Source organism: Thunnus maccoyii, chromosome 19, assembly GCF_910596095.1.
Source record: "Thunnus maccoyii chromosome 19, fThuMac1.1, whole genome shotgun sequence".
In the NCBI taxonomy this organism is placed as follows: Eukaryota; Metazoa; Chordata; class Actinopteri; order Scombriformes; family Scombridae; genus Thunnus; species Thunnus maccoyii.
The window spans coordinates 24,979,953-25,004,110 of record NC_056551.1 but is presented as its reverse complement, the minus strand read 5'-3'; the positions used below and the strand labels follow the sequence as shown (position 1 = coordinate 25,004,110).

The 24,158-nt window shown below is 37.9% G+C and overlaps 1 protein-coding gene across 2 annotated transcripts; it reads right to left on the bottom strand.

Annotated features, from left to right (window-relative positions):
• On the bottom strand, positions 1-19,997 carry grk5 (G protein-coupled receptor kinase 5). 2 transcript variants are annotated; one of them, XM_042396265.1, is made up of 16 exons: positions 19,822-19,997; positions 12,881-12,970; positions 12,672-12,784; positions 11,424-11,501; positions 11,103-11,200; positions 9,929-10,021; positions 9,709-9,772; positions 7,625-7,765; positions 5,597-5,787; positions 5,483-5,520; positions 4,040-4,129; positions 2,459-2,667; positions 2,239-2,376; positions 936-1,073; positions 718-849; positions 1-636 (listed from the first exon to the last, which is right to left on the bottom strand). In XM_042396265.1, the coding sequence occupies exons 1-16, from the start codon at positions 19,883-19,885 to the stop codon at positions 547-549; spliced, it is 1,767 nt and encodes a 588-aa protein (XP_042252199.1). In that variant the 5' UTR covers positions 19,886-19,997; the 3' UTR covers positions 1-546. The 2 variants fall into 2 exon arrangements, with proteins under 2 accessions (XP_042252199.1, XP_042252200.1); XM_042396266.1 differs by lacking the exon at positions 19,822-19,997 and adding an exon at positions 14,105-14,593.
• Positions 19,998-24,158: the final 4,161 nt, after the last annotated feature.

Here is a 24,158-nt window from a genome sequence, read left to right as displayed (position 1 = left end):
TTTTTGTTCCTTTTTATTAATAATAAAAAAACTATTAACAATATATTCAAAAAACATGCTGCCATAATTTTTGACTTAAAAAAATGAATAAATATGATTTCAGTTAGACTTTAAAATGGATGTGTGTATTGGTGTAGTATTGGTGTGTGTGTATAACTGACCCAACAGTAAAATTAAACTGAGAACAGATGAAGGAGAAAGTGCTAATATAGTGTAGCTGTCAGTGTAAGGAGAACAAAACACAAAGAAAAATGCTATGCTGTGATTTTAAGGGATAGTTTAGATTTTGAAGTGGGGTTGTATGAGGTCGTTATCCATAGTCCGTTAGTTACCTGAAGTAAATTTGGGTCGGTATTCCTGTTTGCTTCTCCAAACTGGGAGTGTGCCGACCCAAATCTACTGCAGGTAATACGCAGACTCTTGATAACTACCTCATACAATCCCACATCAAAACATCCAAACTGCCTCAGCTGTCCTTTAGTGCTACAGCGGATGCTTGTTGTTTGTTTTTCAGTGTCTTTAGAGCAGTCTGTGCTGTGACGGTCCTCACAGGGCAGTGCTGAGTATTTCTGACGTCATGTAGGTTTCATTGGACACCAAATTCTGTCTGCTTTCCTCTGACGGCTCTGGAGGATGCTACGGGTGGAGAGAGGAATACACAGTGTTCATATAAATACACATATACACGCTGTGAGAAGCAGTAGACTGTGTTCTTACATGTCTGCGGAAGATTCGGTCCAACAGGCTGCGTTTGGGGTTCTCGGGGGTCTGGGAATAGTCCAGGTCTGGAGATCGAGACCCCTCAGGGCCAAAAACATTCAGCTCCTTGAAACATCCCGTCTCTATCATCTATATATGGAAGTGAGAGAAAAGACAGTGAGCTTTGTAGATTATGTTTGGACAGATTGTACGATGTAAAGTAGAAATGACTTCACCTCGTTCTGCCAGCTTATAGGAACGCTGCCTGTGTTGAACTTGGAGTAGAAGTTGTTGTCTGTTTGGTCCAGAACGACTCCCTTCACTGTGGAGAACTCATCGATGTCCTGCACATCGCTGCAGTACACCAGTCTGGGCTAGAGGAGTAAAAGCACAGGACGACATACAGTGAACATACATCTAAATTCAGTTTTTCTGTCATTTATCACCCACCTCCACATTTACTCAAGTCCAGTTTTATAGATAGTTGCACTTATTTCACATCTATAGTTATGAGTTACTGTGAATATTAAGATTTCACAGACAAAACATTTGTTGAGCTCATAAAATACTGTGTATTAAGTGACCAACAGTATATAAAATAATTAAAATTACAAACATTGAAATGCAGGATACGTCTTTCCAATAAAGCATAATTTAGGATTAGGATTTATAAGCTATTAAGTCTACAATTTATTTTTATTTAGATGCCTTGAGACTTTTTCCAGAAGATATAAAGTGCTCAAACCGTCTATTTGAGGTGAATTTCTGAAGAATTAAAGAGCTCAAGAAAAAGACAAAGCTAGTCATGTTTTATGCAGGATGTAAACCAGCAACCCAAAAATTAATATAGGAATAATGGCTTTTTACCAATCTATAAAGAACTATAAAATGAGTCATTAACAATTTAAAGCTATGAAGGTTATAGTGGTAAAAATGTTATATTAATGTGTAATTTCCTTGGAAGCTCATTGAAAACAATGTATGTAATTTGGTACTAATTACTGCAAAATTAGAGATAAAGTTCAGTTGTTGCAGTGATAGTTGATGTAACCTACAAAGTCTTTTAGTCTGTACACAGGAGGTCAGCTCAACATGTGAAATTTATCTGCACAATTCAGCATATATGAAGAATAAAGTTGAGAATAATGTTGAATATTTCGGTTTAAATAAAGCAGTTCTGTCCTCTAGAAATCAACTGGCTTATAAACACAACATAACTAACTAAACTGTAGCTGAAATAACAGAACTTTGTCTCTATTTTCTATATAATTAATAGAAAATTATTTTTTTTCCTGGGAAACTTCATAGGAAACTTGTAAATGTAGTTTAAATTAAAAAATTGTACATTGTACTAATAATACTTCCATACTTTCACTTGTAATGGAGTATTTTTACACTGTAGTATTACCACTTTTAAGAAGTTAAAAACCTGAGTATTTCTACCACTGCCCACGTCAGACTACGTAACAGCACAACAGGTAAAAACACGTGTGTGTAGAGATATTGTATGTTTGTGTCTAAACAGTTTGGGATACTTGCATCAGGTTTAAATGAAGGCTCAACAAGTCCCGCCTCCAGCATCCTGAAGTTGATTTTTCGGAAGAAGGGATGTGACTGTACTTCTCTTCCTCCTGAGCCCCGGGAGCCCAGCCTCTTTCTGGGGTCCTTGATCAACAGCTACATCACAGGAGAGAAAAATAAATATAAATATTCATGTAGCTGCCCGTTGAGCAGTTCCTGAGGCTTTCTAAGAACTCACCAGTGAGCAGAGGTCTTTCACCTCCTCGCTGAACTTGTCACCGTATTCCTCCTGTTCCATCTGAATCCGTCTCTCCATGTCCGGAGCTTTCGGATGTTCTCCTCGGGCTCTGAACGGCGGCTGTCCTGCGGTCATTTCATAAACCAGACAGCCCAGGCCCCACCAGTCCACATTCATCCCGTAATGCTCGTGGCCGATCACCTCCGGAGCTGCAAACAGGATGCAAATCAATGAACTCTGTGTCCGCTCTGCTGCTAGAAGCGGTGTTGTTGTTTCATTTCCCTCCTTTTTTCTGATCTTTTCTCCACACAAACCTCTACATTCCCATGACCACGCTCACACATACATGCATTTATCACGCCATCAAACATGGCAGGTCTTAATGCTCAGTTACAAGTTTTTTTTAGCCAGATCTATTGTTGTGATCTGATTATGTTTGTAAGTGACATGTATCTGGTTCCAGTTTGAAGACAAATAATGTAATTTTTGCAACAGTCAAACTCTAAACATGGCTGCTAGCGTTCGGTTACGATAATCTCCTTCCAGTTTGGTTTCAATAGAAGCTTCTACATAAATGTCTAAAACTTCCTGGTCTCTCCATTGACCGCCGTCGCTTTGTTTTACTACCAGGGCTGCGAGGTGTCGAAACTGAATGATGACGTCAGTATGTGCAGAGAAGCAAGACGTTCAAGAAACCACACAGACTCCAATCTGATCGTCATGACAGCAGTCGCACAGCCAGAGATCAGATAAAACTCAGGTCCAGGACCACATATGCAAGTGATTTGGTTTGTTCACACTTCAGTGAAAAAATCTGATCTAAGTAAGTTGGAGGTAAAAAATTTGGATTCGGCCAGTTCAGCATGTAAAGTGAACGTAGCCTTTGTTCTAAAGGACTTTAGTATTTCTATATTATACTGATCTGATAGCTCTGCTTTACGCTTCTGCTTTGTTTTCTTTGTCACACTGCACTTAAATTCCTCCTCAAAACTCACTTTTACAGGATGGCCTATACTTAACAACCTTTTACATTAATGCATCACTTTTATATTTTGTTTTCATTATTATTATTATTATTGGTGTATGGTGTTTAATTTAATTTTATTGTCATCACAATTTTTTGCTTTTATTTAGTATCATTTTACTATTTTTTATATGCAAGCTTCCATATACTTTGCACTTTTATCTGTTTAATATTCAAGGTTTGTTCTTTTATTGGCATTTTACCTGCTTTATATGAGCTTATTTCTTTTATTTTACTTGTTTATATATGTTTATATATACTTTTACTTTGTACTTATTCATTTTAATCTGGAGAGCACTTTTTGCTTATGCTTGAAAAGTGCTATTTAATAAAATTATTATTATTATTATTATTAAAAAAAAAACAAGGACTCGGAGCAGAGTATGTAAATTACATGAGCTACGGAGGACAAAGAGTGCCTACTGCTTTATATCTGTGTGTGTTTGTCAGGTCAGTTTTCTTTTATGGTTCATTCGGTGAAATCAGCCTCTGAGGTGAAAATCAACAGATTGCTGGTGACATCAGTACATCATCATTAATGTGAGTCACATACGTACCCATATATCCCAGCGTGCCCACCCTGCCTCGCACCAGACTGCCTTCATACAGCCTCACAGCCAGGCCCAGGTCAGAGATGCGGATGTGTCCTTAGGGGGGGGAAAAAAACCCAAAAATAAAAAACTGAACTGGTTTCCTGGTTGCTTTCCCTTTTGCCTGATCAATTTCCACTTCCCTCCCCTGCAGCTTTACAGTATGCCTAACCAGTTTCTGAGGATTCCAGCTTACTGTCTCTGCTGACTGACAGCGATGACCCCAGACTGAACCAGTGTAATGTTGACTAGCTAATTGAATGAGTGACAAAAATGCTCTTATTATCAATACTAATAAGACAGAGGAAATTATTTTCTTCCTCCTGATTGTCAGCTGCCTTTAGTGACAATCCACAATGTAGAAGTTAAGCAAGTCTCTTCATACAAATACCTCGGTGTTATGATAGATGCCACTCTATCATGGACTCCTCATATAGGGTTTATTTGTAAGGAGATACAGCAGCGTATTTACTTTTCTTGTAGACTCAGACTGTTTGGACCCAGTAGCCAGATTATTTTCTATTTTCTGTTATTCAGAGTGTTGTGCTGTCAATTCCAAATTTGTGCAAAGGTTATTGTAGCTCATATCAAATAGCTCACAGTAAGAGCGCGCTTAGACTTGCTAACAGTATCTCTTCTGATTCCTCACATTTTAAATGGACAGCACCAACTTCTGCCCTCTAATGGGTGATTTAGAGTCACTCAATTTAAATGCAACAGGCTGAAGAATTCTTTTATACACCAGTTTGTCCTGTTGCTAAACCAATTATCAATGTGCTGCTAACTGAGATCTGATGTGATATGTATGTTTTGTGTCATATGTGTGACTGTATGTTTAATCTGTGTGTAAATCTCTTGAACTAGAACTTGCCTAAAGATGTAAAATGAGTTTCAGTTTATAAACTGATGATACAAGTTGTATTGTATTATGTAAAGTCAGAGTGCACGCTAGTTCCGTGTGACAACCGTAAGTATATTAACTGGTCATTTTGTAATTACCGAGGCATGTAAAAGAAAGCTGGTTCCAAGTCTCCAAACATGCTGCCAAGAATGAAGGAACAGGTGCAGAAGTTTCTTAAAATAGACGACACCACACCTGATTCCCACAGACTCTTTACTTCCTCATCCTGCCTTTGTTTGTACCCATGTCAAAATACCATCAACACTATTTCCTTCTCTAAAGCAAGCAGACGCATCTGAGGAATGAATCTGATTGGACAAGCAATTGTGTGGCAGGACTGTTATCGTATGAATCATTCAAATGGGCGGCTGTCAGTAATTTCATCATGTTCTGTCTGCAGAGGTTGGAATGTGATCTGATTCTAGGTTATTATGGTGTAGCAGTCGTTGCTATTTATTGCACACTGATCACTAAAACAAACAAAAGGTGTTGACTGAGGTCGTACATACCGTTGTCATCCAAGAGAATGTTTTCTGGTTTCAGATCCCTGGATGATAAAACACAGCACATTAGAGTCTGTAGAGGTGTGACTTATTGCGTCGCTGGTTTGTAAATACGCTTACCTATAAACTATTGACTTCTGGTGGAGGTGGATTAAACCGCAGCAGACTTCTGCGGCGTAGAACTGCACTCGGTCAATATCCAAGCCGGGCGCTCCGATGTTATAAATGTGAAACCTCAAGTCTCCTCCACTCAACATGGTCAACACCATACACAGGGCGTGTTTGGTCTCATAAGCGTACGCCAGACTCACCTAAACAGAGGACGAGAAAGTGAATGTGAAGAGTTGAACCAAACTCCAAACTCAACAACTGTTGGATGGATTGTGATGAAATTTTGCGCAGATATTAGGGATGTGCAGAGATCCCAATATTTGTATTTGTATCTGTATTTGTTGAGGCCGCAAAGTTATTTGTATCTGTATTTGTATTTGAATAAAAGTGGAAAGAGGCTTAAAAATCCTGTTTTTGTTTTATGACATTTTTTATTTTAGAAAATTAAAGTGTTACAATAAGTGTTCATGAATAAACTACCTTACAAAGGAGGTCCCCACATCAGGTCTTGAACTGGAGTCTCCCAAATCATAGATGACTGTGCTGACTACTGAGCTAAAACTTTACTCATTGCCTCATGCAGACACCCATAACACAGAGACAGCACACCATGCAATGTGTAGGGAGGAACTTCAAAGGCAATTCTTGCTTTGCACTTTTCATTTATTGCCTAGTTTTTACAATCTAACTTTGTGGAAAGGAGAAGGTGAACAACAGGCTATGGAGAGTCCATTGGGAGCACTTTGCTTGTGTCAGTAGCTCAGCTTTATCTCTGGGGAACACCCCCAACAAATAATTTCTTAAATATTTGTATGAAACAAACATTCGTATAAAACCCACTATTTGTGCTTTGCCGAATAATGTATTTGTATTCGGGCACACCCCTAGTAGATATTCATGTTCTCCAGACGATGCATCCTACAGACTTTAGTGATCCTCTGACTTTTCCTCCAGCGCCACCATGAAGGTAACATTTTTGGTTTTTTAGTGAAATGTCTCAACAACTATTGGATTTTAGGGTTTTTTAAGGTTTATCTTTGAAGACTTATTTAAAGGAAAGATTTGCAAAATTTCAAGTAACAAGTAAACAGGAGTCAGGTGCCAAAATGGACATTGAAACAAGTTTTTCTTGCTGTAATCATCCCTCCTGTTCATACTGACTAATAAAAGATCCTTTCATAATGCATTTTCAGTGTAAGTGATTTCGGCCAAAATACACAGTCCTCATTTTATTCATTGTATTCAAACATGTTTATCTGAAGCTTCAGTCATCCAAATTAGTGAAAACATCTTCCAAAGTTGGTCTTTTTAGTACAAAACCCCCTCTGTGTTTTATTATCCTTCACTGTTGCTCAACAGGGAAACTCAAAGGAGGGAAGTTTTGTAATAATTAAACATATTTTGGAGATTATACACTTGATTGTTTCCAGACTGAAGCCCTCATAGTAGCTTCAGATAAACTTTTGAATACAATTTTGCACAAAATCAGGACTGTAGGTCTCGGTCCGCATCACTTACACTGAAAGCACATTACACTGTTGTTTTCAGACAGACTTCAAAAATTGTGAACTGATCCTTTAAGAGTAGAAGCACATGACCTGAACATTGCTATTTTGCTATTACCATTTATTACATTTATTTTTGCTGTTATCCATCATTACAAATAAACTACACTTTACCAGTTTTCTGTTTCTCCTGTACCAGATGATATGACAGCAGTTTCAGAGGAGAAAACTAAAACAACCTCTTTACCAAAAAAACCTCCCAAGACAAAGCCAAACATCGATGAAAACCGTACAGAAGTGACAACCTACCTAAATGTTCACAGAAATAAAGACTGTATTTCTTACGTCTCGCTCATTTTTCCACCTTATTTCCTCTTTAAACACACGTCTTTGACCTCTTTGAACTGTGAAACAGCATTTGCCTATTAAACTGTTTGTTTTTTCCTGGCTGTAGACTAAGCCTTGTGTAAACTGGAAAACGGGCAGAAAACCAAAGGATTCAATAACAAAAGCCTAACTGCGGGAATCTTACCACAAATCGACTGTCCAGCCCCTCCAGTATCTCCTTCTCATTGAGAGCCATGGCCTCCCCTCTCCTCTTCTTCACGTGGGTCTTCTCCAGTTTTTTGCAGGCGTACATCATTCCTGTGGCTCGAACCTGACAAGCCCACACCTGGAGAGAAAACAGAATGTGATCAGTAAAACTGTGGCATGTGTGTCTTTGAGACTATTGTCGGTATCAAAGACGAGTCAGGTGTTTAAAAGGAGCAGTGATCCAGTGAAGTGCACTTCCATAATGTTGGGGGACGTTTGAGAGACAGATTTAAAGAAAAATAATCATCATATTTTAAAATAAATATATTTATACTTAAAAATATATATAAATGTAAAAAATAGAAGCGACAGAGGCCAAGATATCGTGACTATTAAATATCTCGACAACTACTGGATGGATTGCCATGATATTTGGTAAAGATGTTCATGTTCCCTGAAGGATGGATCCTACTGACTTTGATGGTCTTCTGACTTTTCCTCTAGCACCACCATCAGATCAAAATTTTCATTTAAACTGTGAAATATCTCAACATCTACTGGATGAATTGGTACGAAATTTTTGTACCGACATTCATGGTTCCAAGATGATGTATCCCAATGACTTTGATGATTCTCTGACTTTTCCTACAGTACCACCATGAGGTTCACACATGTAGTGAAATATCTTGATAACTATTGGATACATTGTGATGAGTTTTGGTTCAGACATTCATGTTCCTCTAAGAAATAGTTGTAGTAACTTTGATGATCCTCTGACTTTTCATCTAGCGCCATCATCAGGTCAAAATTATAATTTGTTCGATATTTTTGTTAGTTCCCACCAGCATCAGCTGTACTATGGTGAGCATGGTAAACATTAGGCTACACATACATCAGCGTTGTCTCTGTGAGTATGTGTGCATGCATGTATGTGATTGGCCAACGCGGCGCCTTGATAGGTGACGTCGGCTTGTGTTGCAGCAAAAGTTAAACCAGTTTCAACTGTTTTGCTGGACGACCCTGCAGTGTTTCGCCACGCTCTCTGCAGTGGTACCCTTGTTGCGTCAATGCATTGCTCCCGTTCAAATGAATGACAGGCTGCGTTTTTTCACACAGAGCTGATGACGGTCTGAACGCCAACTTGAGATACTAAAGTTAGCATCAATAGCACAAAGCACCACTATGCATAAGCAGAGTCTCTCAGAGCTGCTAGCATGGCTGTAGACTCTGAGTCATGTTTCGATATCAATGTTTGTCAGCCGCAAATATCTTCCTTTGGCTATGAAAAGCCAGATACCACTAAAGGTGAATGTTTGTTTGTTTTTTTTCTTTTCATTTGGGTAAACCAATCCTTGTGAGTGACCATTAACAAAGCACTTCACAGATTAACATTAGATTCTTATAACATTGACAGACTCTAAGGATCAAAATCAACACAGCAGAACCAGAGATTTCCTCTTTTTTATTCCACACATTCTTCTTCATTGTTAAAATCTGGTGCCCTCATTACTCACAATGCAACTTGACCGCTGTCAGTTTGCTCAGACGTTCAGGTGTGTTATGCTAATAGTAGCTAATGTAGTCTGGAGCTGCAAGCATCCAGCAAAGATGAGGAGCTACAGAGTTCATTTTCAAACTTGTGGTCAACCCCAACGGATGCAGACTCACTTGAAGCAGTTTATCAGATTCACACAGCTCCCTCTGGAGACACAAAAGGCTTTATATTACTTTTTTCACCTGGAAACGCGCTGAAATGGAAAATCTCCACTTTAAAAGAAAGCTATGTGTACTTGTGACCCCTCATCACTGGATGCCTAAGCCTTAGCGACCCTTCCCACCAAAAACTGTTTTCCCCCTTGTTTTATTTAAGTATTTATTGAGTTATAAGTACTAGTACTCAACAAATACCAATATGATAGTTTTGAAGAAGAAAAATCATCCAGTAATTTAAGAGAAATGATTCTGAGGAAATTCTTGTGACCCCCTCAAGGAGCCCCGACCCCCAGGTTGGGAACCGCTGCTTTAAGTAACAACCATAACAGAAATACATTTGTCTTTACGGTGAGGTGACTGCAGCCTTACCTCTCCAAACCCTCCTTTCCCCAGCAGTCTGTACTGTCTGAATGTCTGCTTGGTGATGGGCTGCCTTGAAGAGAAAGATAGGTTGTTTTCATTTTGATTAGAACAAATTTTTAAAATATAAAATCTTGTTCTACAAGAAAACCTGTGACACAGAGTCAACAGTGTTTGCAGTGGAGTGTATCAACTACAAGCAGATAAACCAGCTACCCAACATACTGACCTCTCCAACATCTTCCACTGCAGAAAACGGTCAAAAAACATGCTCTCCTGGTACTGGCTGAAGGGATCTCCACTGAGGTATTTATGTAGATCTCTAATCCATGAAACAGAGAGGTTAGTCATTATTGAAGCACACAAAAATGTGTTTTGTTTTTTGTTCCTTCAGTTGGATGTTGCTCTCTTCTCTGTGTATGTTGGTGTCTGTGTTTGATTGACAACAGGTAGCAGACTCCTGGTGTTACACCGTACGAACGGGGGCAAAGTATATTAACTGCTGTGTCTACAAGTCATAGTGTGTTGTTAGCAATGGTATTAAAGCATAAGAACCAAATCACCAAAGTGACATTTGCATTTATGTTTACATGCTGTTTCATGTGCTGCAGCTGAGCAGCTAATTAGCTACCCAGCTGCTAACTATCATTAGCGGTGCACCGTTCCCTGGTGAATGTTTGTTTGGTGGCTTGTTCAACAAGCTAAGCTGCAGGACAAGACATGTGTTCATGTTAAATGAGAAGGAGACTTTAGCAGGAAAGCTAATGTGGGTTGTTGTTCAGAGTCTGTGGCTCTTGTGTTGTGTAGCAGGATGCAATCAGGCTCAGTGTGAACGACTGCTCTACCTACGATAGAATGACATGTTATTGCTTTATGGAAAGATTTGATTTGATGTATTGAAAAGGACTCCTGCTACGTAAGTGGATGATGGAAATGATGTAAAACTAGGGGGCGCCATCATGAAATCAAAGAACTGAAATTATAGATTTCTCTCTTTTAGTTTGGATTTTTTCTCAACAAAGGACAAGTGATTTACAGAGCAGATATTTATGCTGCAGTGGACAAAAAAGGCAGTTTTCAGTTGGACTTTAAATCTCAGTTTAACATATGTACCTAGCAGGATTTGTGACATCACAACTAGTTTGGAGCCATTCATGATCCAGTACGCAACTTACACAAGTGTGATATGGAAACTTGAAGCATCCGGTGCACAAACACTGAGAATGAACTTTACAGTGAAGGAGGAGACATCTTGTGTCAAGCTGTTAAACTTTCGAAGTGAACAGTATTTGCATATTCATAGATTCTGGATTTTTCAGACACAAATTATGTCTTAAAACATGTCTAAATTCACATATATATACACACACACACATATAACCAGACAGCATGTATGGACTTACTCCCTGCAGTAATAAAAGACGTCCACGCAGGGATCGAACTCCAGATTCTTGATGCAGCTCTTTTCACGCCTCAGCAAGATGGGCACACACTGAATGGACTGAAGAAACATGGATGCAGTATTAAAAACAGTGTGCAGAACACCAGCAGTGATTTATTATGTTTAGTACCACCAGTTAAAATCAGCATTTATGTCTCTCGGTGGATTTATATGGAGATGTATTACTCTGGAGTAAAAATAAACATTTACAATTAAAAAAAGATCCATTCGCATAAGTATTTGTAACTAGTAAAGACTTGTGTTTTCCGTGTAGTTGTCAGACCTGACTACTGAGGAATCTCTTAACGATGCTGATGCCAAAGTCTCTCCTCTCCTCATCGGACTTCTTCCCAAATACGTCCTGAAGGAGACAAAAAAGAAATAGATACACATGTACAGAAAAAAACAAATCCCAAACTTAAGCTCCAAAACATTTTAATGTATGAAGTATATAGTTGTAAGCAGATATTAGGGCATTTTAAGTGTTTATCAATTTACATTATCTTCTCCTATGAAGACATATTTTACATTATTACAAATGTGTTTTACTATATTGTCATTCATTATCTGTTTATACAGCAACACTTATGTGTGTCCACAGGAGGAGTTATAGTTATATTATATATATTAACAAACACTTATATCTGCTTATAACTACATTATAAACATTATAAACCAGTGTTTATATACTGCTTATTAATGCTGAATAGGAGGACTTATAGGAAAATGTCATTAAAACTGACTAAAATAACATTTTTGCACTGATCACTTCCTGTGTACTGAAGCTGTTCCTATTAATGAGGGCATCAGACTCAGAAAACTGCATCCTGCACCAAATGCACCAAAGACACAGCAAAGCAACACGTCTGTCCTACGACTTTTTCCTGCATGTTACTGTTCATACTGTATCCAAATGTTGCTCATTTACCAACGTTTTCATAGTTTTTGCTTCATGGTTAATTTGTCCAATACTTCTACTGTCCTTATTACAGATTTGCTTATGAATATATATATATTTTTATAGTTAATCGTGACACTAAAAATGTGCCAAATTTACAGCAGAGTTTTGTAAAAAGTTTCATAATTCAACTTATTTTGCTTATTAAGTCTGTTTACAATGAACATTATATTTTTGTCCCACATGACGGCCTTTATTATGTTTCATTTTCATACAATATTTCCTTTTTCTTTTCCTCGTTCTTTTGCATGTTGCATGGTCATGTTTGGGAAACTCAGTCCATGCTCAAACTGTGTTGTATTACAGACTACATGACTGGACTTCATTAAATTGCTTTTACTTCACTACCCTTATAAATAATGTTGTGCAATTTTTGGACTTTGTTCTCCCAAATTTGATGCATTGTCTTGTCATCTTTTCAGTGCTTTTTCAGTGTTTATTCTAATTGTATTCTGTAAAATTACAGTCTGACACAGTTTGCATAAGCATGTACTTCTTTCTGAGCATTAACTCACTCTGTATTTCTTACAGTAGAAATATTAAAATCATATTTTTTCATAGTTTCAAGTGTACCAAAGCATCCTGGAGGGATATGTAGTTCTGCAGATCAGGCCGACTCCGACAGAAGAGCTGAAACAGTTTCTTGCCAATAGGCTGCTTCACACATAGACTATAGTAGTCTCGTTCTGACGGAGAAAGGTAAAAAAAAATAAAAACATGATGTGAAATCACACAACAAACCACAACATGCATTGACTTATAAAACACACTCGTGCACACACCGATGTTCATGGCCAGGTCCGTACACTGGGTGATGTGAGGAAAGCGAAGCATCTCTTTCCATTTCCAGCTTCTGCCTTTACTGCCTCCACCTGCAGCCAGACAGGACAGAGAACGGGGGAAAAAAGAAAAGCTGTTTCAGGTGGAAATGTTGTGAAAATACATTAGTAAAATGATAATGAATAACTCGTCTATCAGCAGTGTTTCATAAATGTGTACGCGCGTACATGCATGCCTAGCCTGTCAGGTTTCAGACAATAGTATGCTCCAGTACAGTGAAGCAACTATTAATAGCTCTGGGAACACGTAAGCAAAGCCTGTGGGACCACATTACTCTGTAACTTTCTTTCAGATTTAAATGGCCATGCTGTCACTTAAAGATTACATCTTAATTTCCACAAAACAGCACATATAGTCTATTCATGTTGCTTTCAGGGAGACTTCAATAGTTCAATATGTCTCTAATCTATGAATGAGTGGCTTTCTGCTCAGATTTTGTTCAAAGGCAGTGAGATCTTCTCTGTGGAGAAACAGAATGCTTAAACCCAGAAAGGTTAAAATTAAGGTTGTTTTGAGGTAAAACTGAACCAGCTTTGCATGGCAACATGTAAACAGAGCAACAATCAGTTCACTTGTCTAATCTGTGATCAGTTTCATCATTCCTCAGCTCTTGACACTGTGTTGTTTAGGGAAGTCACCGTCCTCTGATCACACAACCAAAACATGACTGGAGATAGACGTCTACACCTGTGATCCTGACTGAGATAATGTCACTGAGTGCGTAAGAAAATTCTGCAAAATGAAGTCTAAGTGTTATTGATCTAAAACCATATGCAACGCATGTTTGTTTGGTCTAGATGTGACGATATAAACATATTATTGGTATAATACTGTATATACAATAATAATAAGCTGTCCTCCTCTTACATCATACATACATAATATTATATAATATTAAAACTTTGTCTATTACTCTTCTACAGTTACAAAATGCTTCACAGAGAAAAGAAAACAAGCAAATAAAAACAAACAATGAGACCATAAAGATTAAACAAAAAGATCATTAAACACCGGATATAAAATTGCAAAGATGGAAAGGTAAATCCACAAGAAAGTTTTCTAATAAAATCATCTTTTAAGGAGGGATTTGAAAGATGTTGAAGAAGATGTAGCAGGTTCCAAGAACTGACATTTCTCATATAAAAACATGAAAAAAGGCCTCTTACCTTCTCTGGCTTTAATAAGAGCACTATTTGCCACTATGCTTTCAATCTCCATGAAGAAGTGTGTGTGTGTGTTCTAAAAGTTGTCCTTCTCTATTTGTCCGAAGCTGCAGTAAATCCAGTTTTCATGCACTGACTGTAATAAAATCAGAATTCAGCAATTTCAATAAATAGCAACAGTCCAGTTTGTTGAGTTGGAATAATGAGGTGTGCCGTTTGGCTGCTGTCTAACCTGCAGTGCCTGTGACTCACTAATGAATGGAGATGCAGGTATTTGACGACAGTTTACTCCAACTACAGGACACTCCCTCGTCACAGGGGCGGGACAAACGCTGAGACTCAGTGTGAGGAGACGTTACAGAGTCTGATGGGCATGTACTCTGAGTTTTCCATCTCAGGGATCATCGACTCAGAGTTCAGGGTTACAGTCAGAGTTTGTTAAACCTGCTGTCTGGAATAAACCCCACAGATTTTTCTTATCTTCTAATAAACAAACTGAATGAAAGGGATGGATTTACACATAGGTATGGTGGCCTTGGTGTGCAAACAACATTTCAGAAAAAAACACCATCAAAACAGAAAAAAAAACCCCAACTAAATAAAAAACAAACAAACCAACAAAACAGAAAAAACAACATATAAAAAACACCATAAAAACAGAATATTTACTGTACTTTACAAAAAAGTTTTAAAATTTTTTAAAAAGCATACCAACCAAACAGAAAAAACATTCCAGAAAGCATATCAACTAAACAAAAAGATTTAAAAAATCAGAAACAGAAACACAACAAAATTAAGAAAAACACACCAACAAAAGTACCCCCCCTCAAAAAAAACCAAAAACATTTGTATTGTTGGTGTGTTTTCTGTTTCTTTCTTTTGTGTTTTTTTTCCCTCCAGTTATGGGCGTCCACAGGAGGAGTTATAGTTGTTGACTAATACATTAATAAACACATCTCTTTGTGCAATAAATGTATTTAAAAGTTTATCTGAAGCTAATATGAAGCATCAAATTAGTCGTATTAGTGCCAAAGTCTCTCTTTTTGTTTCTGTCTTTCCTCTGCAGCTCAACAGGGAAACACAAAGAGGGAATTCTATAATAAAAACACTGAAACTTTGGAAGATATCCACTTGATTTGACTAACTCAGACTGTTTAAGTCTCAAACTAGCTTCAGCATATCCTTCCTGTGAAGAGAGACCTCTCCAGGTGTGTTTTTACTCCACAGCTGCTCAATCAAGCAGTTACTGTAACTCAAAGAAAAGGTAAATACTGACACCTGGTGGACATGTGACACCAGTGCAGCTTCTCTGATCACATGTCCTGTGTGTGTTTGTGTCTTCAGAATAACAATGTACCAGTGGTGATGCTGCATAAAAAATCCTACTTAAGTAAAAGTATAATTAAGTATTTTACACTGTAGTGTTGGTATTTTTACTTAAAAATTAAAGTACAGTTTTGAGGTACTTACACTTTACTTGAGTATGTCCATTTTCTGCAACTTTATATTTTTATTCCAATACATTGTAAAAGCAAATATTGCACTTTTTCTACTCCACTACATTTATTTAATAGCTTCAGGTTACTCACCAGATTAAGATTTAACAAACAAAACACAATTAACTTTTAAAATATGATGCATAGTAACAGATTAAACAGATGATTTATCCATAACAACATTTTATTGTGGTAAGTATCCTTGATCAGCTCCAACTTTAAAATGCTGTTTATAAAGTTACACGTCAGTAATAATAATCCTATAATATAGACAGTGGTGGAAGAAGTATTCAGATCCTTTACTTAAGCAAAAGCATCAATACAGAAATATAAAATACTCCATTACATGTAAAAGTCCTCCATGAAAATATATAAATACCTAAGAAAAAGTACATAAGTACATGTATTACCTTGTATGTGTGTAAGTTACTCGGTAGACGCCATTGTAGCGGACAAACACAGCGCCGCTGTATGCAGCTTGTGCATGTTTACTCTTTGGTAGAGGAGGTATGATGCCACTGACAGGCGACCAAATGAAACGGTCCGTTACTTTGATTAAATTACAGATTTCTCTGGGTTTGAAAATTGTTGGAAACATTTGGGATAATGTAAGTGCACAACTCAACAACATATATAACATAGGTCTAGTTGTTCTTAGACATTTTAATGTGGAATAATTACATATTATACCTTTAAAACCATATACTGGGTTAGTATTTCCACCTAAAAAAAATCAAATTCTACAGTTCTCATCAGGCTCAGAAGATACTTTACATACACAAGCAGTACATGAGATATATAAATGCAGGAAATTATTTTTGGTAGGAAGTAATGTGTGGGGCAATGCCCTTTATTATATGAAACCCATGTATCTTCAGCCAGAAGACCAGGATGGCGGAGTTATTACCTCAGGGATCCCCAAAAAATAATTTTTTTCTACCCTTTGCAGGTACACTGATTTGACAGCAGATGGTACTGGTCCCATTTATCAGACTTTAACATGAACCGAGCCAACTGTTACACAGTGATCCTTGAACAGGCAGACCTCGACATCAGCTGAAATTTCTACAGAAATGTGTTGCCCTGAGCAACAGTATTCCCATCAAAAATCTATGAAATCCTTTATAAACTTTTGATGAATACATCTGACCTCTCTGCTTACTTTAAAAGCTCCTGCAAGTAGGTTGAATTATGAAAAAGTATCCTCTTTACAAAGAATTACAACTCCTTCACTCTATTTGAATTATATTTATTGTGCTCAACAAATGCTGAGGACCAGCTCTTTGTGGAATAGAATCAAATTATCTGCATATAAAATATGATTCGAGGCATTAGTGACACTACAAGCATTCAGTTGTTCACTCAATCATCCACATATTAGGTGAATAAGAATTCAAATAATAATCCACCCTGCCTAATTCTGTTATTAACATTAGAAGATACAACCTGCATCATCTGATACTAATAAAGACAAGAATATTGAGTAGATGTTTGTCATCTAGCTTTCTCATATTTTTAGACACTTCATCAGACCTCACTCACCAAGTGAATCAAAATTGTCAACAGCAAAGATTTTGCAGTGCAGTCATCATACATAATATTCCTGTAGCAGTCTTATCTATGCCATCCACAACATCAGTATCACGTGATTCACTCCAAAAATCATAACTATTGCTTTATAAATTCCTGGGAATTAAAGCACAGCCCGTTTCTATCATAACAGAAATATCATATCACAGAATATCATAAAATAATTTTGGGGGGTAAATTGAACCATTGACTCAACTTGCCCCAACATCACTGGCACGTTTTACCCCACAACCTCCATTTTCACAAAACTGTTTCATACAGTGGCTCAGATCCACAGTTATGCTAAGTTTATGACCCTGTTTTGTAGCTTACACTGACTTAAATTAACATGTAATAATGTCCAAAACTTTTCAATCAAGATACAAGACTGATAACTTTAGTAACATGATGAATTCACTTGACATGACAAAATTTTTTTTTTGCTCTGTTTTGCTGACCACTCTCTCCATGTGCTTGAGTCCAAGATGGATTGAGTAATGTGAACTATACTTTCTTAATTTGTGGTCACATGATTACTTTTGTTTATGGTTACCTAGATAAAGGGGGTGGGCTCATGTTACCCACAGGCTCTATTCCCCCCGTTCTCCTCTTTGCTTTAGGGCATGGCTAATTTGTGATTGACAAGTCGCTACCACAGCGACAACGTTGGTTATGTAACGTAACCCCAGATTCACAGAGTATAGACGTAGCTGCTGCTATTTCACAGTGTGTTTTCAGTTCATTAAAGTTAATTGCAACATTTTGTTCGCCCAAATAAGTCTGTTCAGCATTTGGCTGCACTAAAAGACCCCCTAAGGAGTCAGATTTTCAGCTTTTTCTGGGACGTACATTTTGTTTGAATGGTTTTAAGCCCGTTTTTCGCTAGCGATAATTAGCATTAGCATTATCACAGTTAACCATAGACTATAAATGCACCATGCTAACCAAGCTAGCAGCTAGCATTAGGGTCAGCTCCACCCTCTCATCCAAAAATGGTCACTTCTGGCTCTAAATATCAAAGATGGTGACAGTCAAATTCAAGATGGCGATGGTCAAATCACTAAACTCAAGGCTTCAAAACAGCAGTCCACAAACCAATGGGTGACGTCACAGTGACAACAGTCTATGGTTTAATCAAAGATGCTCTATAACAAAACCGTTTCTAAACTGTCTCTGCTTGCAGCTTGTAGCTTGTAACTTCAGTGTCGCATACACAGGTAGGAAATCTGTGTGTCCGTCTCTCAGACTTTGTGAAACCTCACTGTTGAAAATATTCCTTCACAAATTTTAATTACACATCGGCTACACAAAATATTTGAACTTTTTACACATATGCAAATTATTTCTGTGTGCACAAAACTTCTTCACACATGCATCGTCACTGTAGATTTCAATCAAATAAATATGTAAAAATAACTGCAACAACAAGTTGAGAATGTTGTTTAAATAACACCCATGGCTCATGGAACAAAACTTCAGCTGAATATTACAAACAGCACCTTGACATGTGAAAACTAACAGAGCAACACAGACAAAATCTACTGCAGATGCATCTGTTGGCATTGTTCAAACAGGAAAACCACATCAAGAAAAGGAAGAGAAGCCACATGCTGAACAGGCAACAGGCATAGTACGAACAAACACTGCTGACATAACTAAAACCACAGTTATAGCAGTGTATATGATGGTGATTCAATATTTTTTATTGATTTCTAGTCAAGTTAGTTTTACAGCTCAAAATCACAAATTTGCCTCAAAAGGCTTAACAATCTGCACAGGATAATTATCTTTTAAAGTTGTTGTTTTTTTTTTTAAAGCGGCGATAATCTATGTTTTCATAATCATGTCTGAGCTGTCAGTGTGTGATGTGTTGGTTTTGGCTTAGTGACTATTATTATCAGTGACTCTGCAGCTCCTCTTGGCTTTACGGAGCTTTATAGTCAGTTTCATGTCATTGTTTAGCTGTCTGACTGCAACTTTCCTCTTTTGGTTCCCTCTCGGCGCTCTCATAGCATCGTTTCGGCCGCAGCAGTGTAACGGGGCGAAACCATGGTTTGTTTCTTTTCCCTGTCCTACTGGGGAGCTCTCTGTCAAAACTGCACACAGGTTTGAGTCTTTGGAGAAATACACTTTATTAAAACCAATGGATAAAAAAAATATTATAAAATAGTTCAGGCTTAGAGTTTCTTTAAAATCACCGTCCACCAGCACATCAAGGTGTTAAGAGTCCAGGGAAGATACTCACCTCCTCCTCCTGTGTGATCAGGTCGGGTTGTCTCCAGGATTTAGGGATGGCATAGAGCGTATGTTCTGAGAGGCCAAGTTAAGGGCAGAATAGTTGCGGTCTTTAAAAGGTGGGTCCTAATGCCCCAAATATGTGCGCTAAATAACAGCCTAAGGACACAGCCGGGATATTTCCCTCAAAATGCAGCGGGTCAATTAATTTATAATTAAAAATCAAACAAACAAACACGCCAAATCTGGGAGCAAATGAATCACGTGGCCACAGCAAAGCCAAACTAATAAAGCAAACAAAAACAACTATTTGACCCCAGCATAAAGTGAATTTAAGCAGCTGTGTATATTCCCTTGCGGCTGTGTTGAAGAAGACTAGCACAATAACTTCAGGAATCACGTAGAATTAGGGAGATTTACTTAGCTGGAAGGAGGTGAAGCGTGTTTCACCCCTCCATGGATCCCACAGCGCCTCCCCCTCCATCGGCCCCCACGATGATCTGCTGCCAAGCCTCCATTACTGGGGGGTCGTTGCTCAGTCTCAGCGAGTCTCAGTCGTTCAGAGAAAAAGCTGTAAAAAGCCACTGTACACTACCTGCTCAGCACCAAACAGACACAGTTAGCTGTAGACTAGCTGGTGAACATAGTGGAGCATTTAGCAGCTAAAGAGCCAGATATTTCCCTCAGGAGTTGGTAGAGAGCAAAAACAGAAGCTAAAAGAGAGTGAATATTGGACTTATATTCACCAGGTGGACAGAAACACGACTCCAAATGAATGATAATGTTGCTCCGTAACTGCTGGATGTGGAAATAAACAACTGTTTGCTAACAAGTTCAACACGAAACTGCTTACGTACAGCACAGATGAATGAATTATTAAAAAATGGTTTTGTCTTATACATAAAAAGTGCAATTTGCATGTAAAAACTATTGAATGACTGCAGGAGGATGTGGTCCTGGTGAGGCCACCAGTGTTCATTGCATGTGGGATGACTGAAATGCCAACAGCAGGTCTGATCAGCTGGTTGTTTCTGCTTCAATCAGATGCAGGAAAACTGGTGGTCTGTTCTTTGTGTAAATGCTCTGAATCTGAAGCAAGTTCCTATTATCCAAGAAAGTTCTGAAGCAAGTTGGGAGCCGTATCAAACTGATGCTAGGCCACTTCAACGCCTTTCGTTTTCCTCGCAGCGCTTTTAAAACAATGTGCTGCCTGTCTGCCCAGAGCGCCGAGCGTAATAAGGCCAATACAAGCCTACTGATTGTGAAGAAATACTCAAAGCCTAAAATAAATTCGAGAAAATGTTTGTAGTTTTATAAAAAAAAAACTTTATTTAACCAGGAGAGCCAGACTGAGGTTAACAAACTAGCAGGTCTGACAGGCTCTGACATGCTGTACTTAAGCTAAATGCTAACATCAGCATGCTAGCATGGCAACGCTAGCATGCTACATTATAATGTTTACAACGTTCACCATCTTAGTTTAGTGTGTTAGTATTTGCTAATTAGCACTAAACACAAAATACTGCTGAGGTTGATGGGAATGTCATTAACTTTGCAGGTTATTGATTAATCTGTTGATTATTTTCTCAATTAATCGATAACTTGTTTGGTCTATAAGACTAACAGCAATAAGTTCAATTCCTCCTGAATTGACTGGGTAGTTTTTTGTTTTTATATTTTGATGAGCTCTTGACAATTTGAATTTCCCTTCAGGGATCAATAAATAATATCTATCTATCTATCTATCTATCTATCTATCTATCTATAGAATGAAGAAAATGAAAAATGTCAATCACTGTCTCCCAAAGCCCAAGGCGATGTCCTCCAATGTTTTCTTTTGTCCTGACCAACAGTCCATAGACAACTAAAGAAAGCAGAAAATATTCATATGTAAGAAGTTTAAACCTCTCTATCTCTTAAAAGATAAATCAATTACTGAAATAGTTGATGATTAATAAAATGATATTTGCATATAATGAGATTTGGTATGGCATCTCTCTCAATTTGAGTTGTCTGAAACTAGTAAAGGGTTTTTTCTCTCTTAAAGAGATAAGAGATGAAAATATTTCTATTTCTGTTGTACAAGGTACCTTTTGAAATTACTTTTTGCCTTTTTCTTTTGAAACACAGAATTTTTCACCTCTACAAACCTCTACATGTCTCTTAAAATCCAATTCTTTGGTTGAACTGCTAATAACTCACATCCATATTACAGGACAGGTTCACAATTCTTCAAGTGTGTTTTAAACCAGCAGTCAGGTGTCCGTATGAACAGTGAAAGAGGTTTTCCTCGCTGTAATCATTCCTCCTGTTCATACTGGATATTAAAAGATCCTTCAATTGTGCTTTCAGTGTAAGTGATGGAGGCCAAAGTCCACAGTGTGTCCACACAGTTGTTTAAAAGTTGATGTGAAGCTTATATGAGGCTTCAGCAGTCTGAGTTAGTCATATCAAGTGGATATCTGACACATTTACAGTCTTTTTAGCATCAAATTCCCTCTTTGTGTTTCCTCGGACAGTGTTTCCCTGTTGGGCTGCAGGTGGAAGTATAGTAACAAAAAGAAGAACTTTGGCACTAAAAAGACTGTAACGTTGAAATCTACTTGATTTGACTCATTTGGACGCTGAAGCTTCATATTAGCTTCAGATAAACTTTTAAATACATTTTTGCACAAGGAGGACTGTGGATTTTGTCCCACATCACTTCCATTGTAAGTGCATCATGAAGGGATCTTCTAATGGTCAGTATGAACAGGAGGAATGATTACAGCAAGAAAAACATGTTTCAATGTTCATCTGGGCTCCTGACTGTTGTTTTAAGACACACTTGTGAACCCGTCCTATAATGTGGATGAGGAGTCACATGTAGATATTGCTTCATTTTAAAGGGTCACAAGTCAAAAAGATTGGGGAAAAAACGCTTTTTAACTGCCAAAACAGTTTTAAAAAAACCCCTTCAGATTCTTGGTGTGAAACTTGTCAACAGCTTGGTAACTGTAAAACATACTACATGCTCTGTGATGCATTTAAAGCTCTGGCGAAAAAAAATCCCAAAGTTGTCATTTGTTGCACATGAGTCAGTGTGTAATCTGGAGCGAATCAGTTTCTCGTGTTCATTAGTGTGACAGAAAGTGACAAATTCTCTGAAAGTTTTACTAATTGATATGCTGCACGACTAAATCTCCAATCACCTGGATAATTAGTGACTTAATATGTGATAAAGTGCCTTTTTTAAAATTTAATACCATACATTGGAAACACATGATTTTGAGTTTTGAAGGCATTTGATACAAGGGAAGTGTCAAGAGTTCCTTTTTCATGAAATGCCACCCTCAGCATTCAGGAAGTGAGGCATGTGAGTAAAACTCCACTTAGGGTTTGTGGTAAGTCAGGAGTACAAGTTGTCCTTTTCAAGCCTTAAATGATCTGAGAGATTTCACAGACCAGTCAGATGAGAAGCTGTGGTGGGCTGCTGCTCTGTGGACTTTGTGTCCTGCTAATGCGTATAAAGCAATCATGTGTACGCTCAGTAAGAGAGAAACTCTTCATCACCCAAATTCACCAAATCCATGAATAAAGATATGTGAGGCATTCAATATCATCAAAGGTTAAAGATTTTAATGTTTTTGTTTTTTTTTTACAGGTCTAGCTCCAATCCATATGCCTCATTTGACTTTAACTGTCTCACAGGATAATTTAAGAACCAACAAACATACAAAAAGACTTTGACATGACTGACAATGACTCACAGAGTTCACGATTATGGAAAGTCAACCATCTGACAGTGTGCTGCAGTACAACGTGATCACTTCCTACAAAGGGTGCCCCATTCATGGATGCACAGACCCAACGTGAAGTAATGATTTTTAGCCGGAGGCATGACTCTATGGATATCAGTGTCAGTCAGTCCACCAACTACTTGATTGATTGGCGTGAAATTTGGTGCAGACGTTTATGGTTCTCAGATGATGTATCCTGATGACTTTGGTGATACTCTGACTTTTCTTCTAGCGTCACCCTGAGATTGACGTTTGTAGTTTTGAGTGAAATGTTTCAACAGCTACTGGATGGATTGCCATGAAATTTGGTACAAACCATGGACTGATTATAAAGATGGACGTGGCGAGGTCTGTATTCCCATTTAATTTGATTTTTTTCAAACAATATCATTAATATTACTTAACATAGACACTTAGGACTCTCTCGGATACTGTAATGATACTATAGGTTTATATTATGACCACCAGTTTCAATTATTTCTACTTTGTTTCTGCCACATCAGGTACTACGATACCCATGAGCCTCAGCCATCGTAGCTATGGAGAAGAAGCCAGTCAGAGGTGTCAATGCTTCATTGTTAAAATTGTAAACAAAACGCACGCGCCATAGTTGCTGAATTCACTCAAAAGTGACCCAGAAATGAAAACTGACTCATGCTACAGATTGCAAAATCTGTTTTCTCAACACCGTTATCTTTAGCTTCCCTCTGCCGTGAGAGGCACATGTGACCACATGTTGCTCCGTAACTGCTGGATGTTGAAATAAGCAACTGTTTGCTAACAAGTTCAATATATCAACTTAAAAGCTGATAATATGTCAGTGTTGTGCTCACTACTAGTTTCTGCTGACAACTAGTGGACAAAAAAAGTAGTTAATACGAGTTAGTTCTTTGCTTTGATTGTCTTGTGTGCACACTTGCAAAACAGAGTGAACTGCTTTCACTGACAACCTGTATAAATAAAGGTTGAAACATGTCC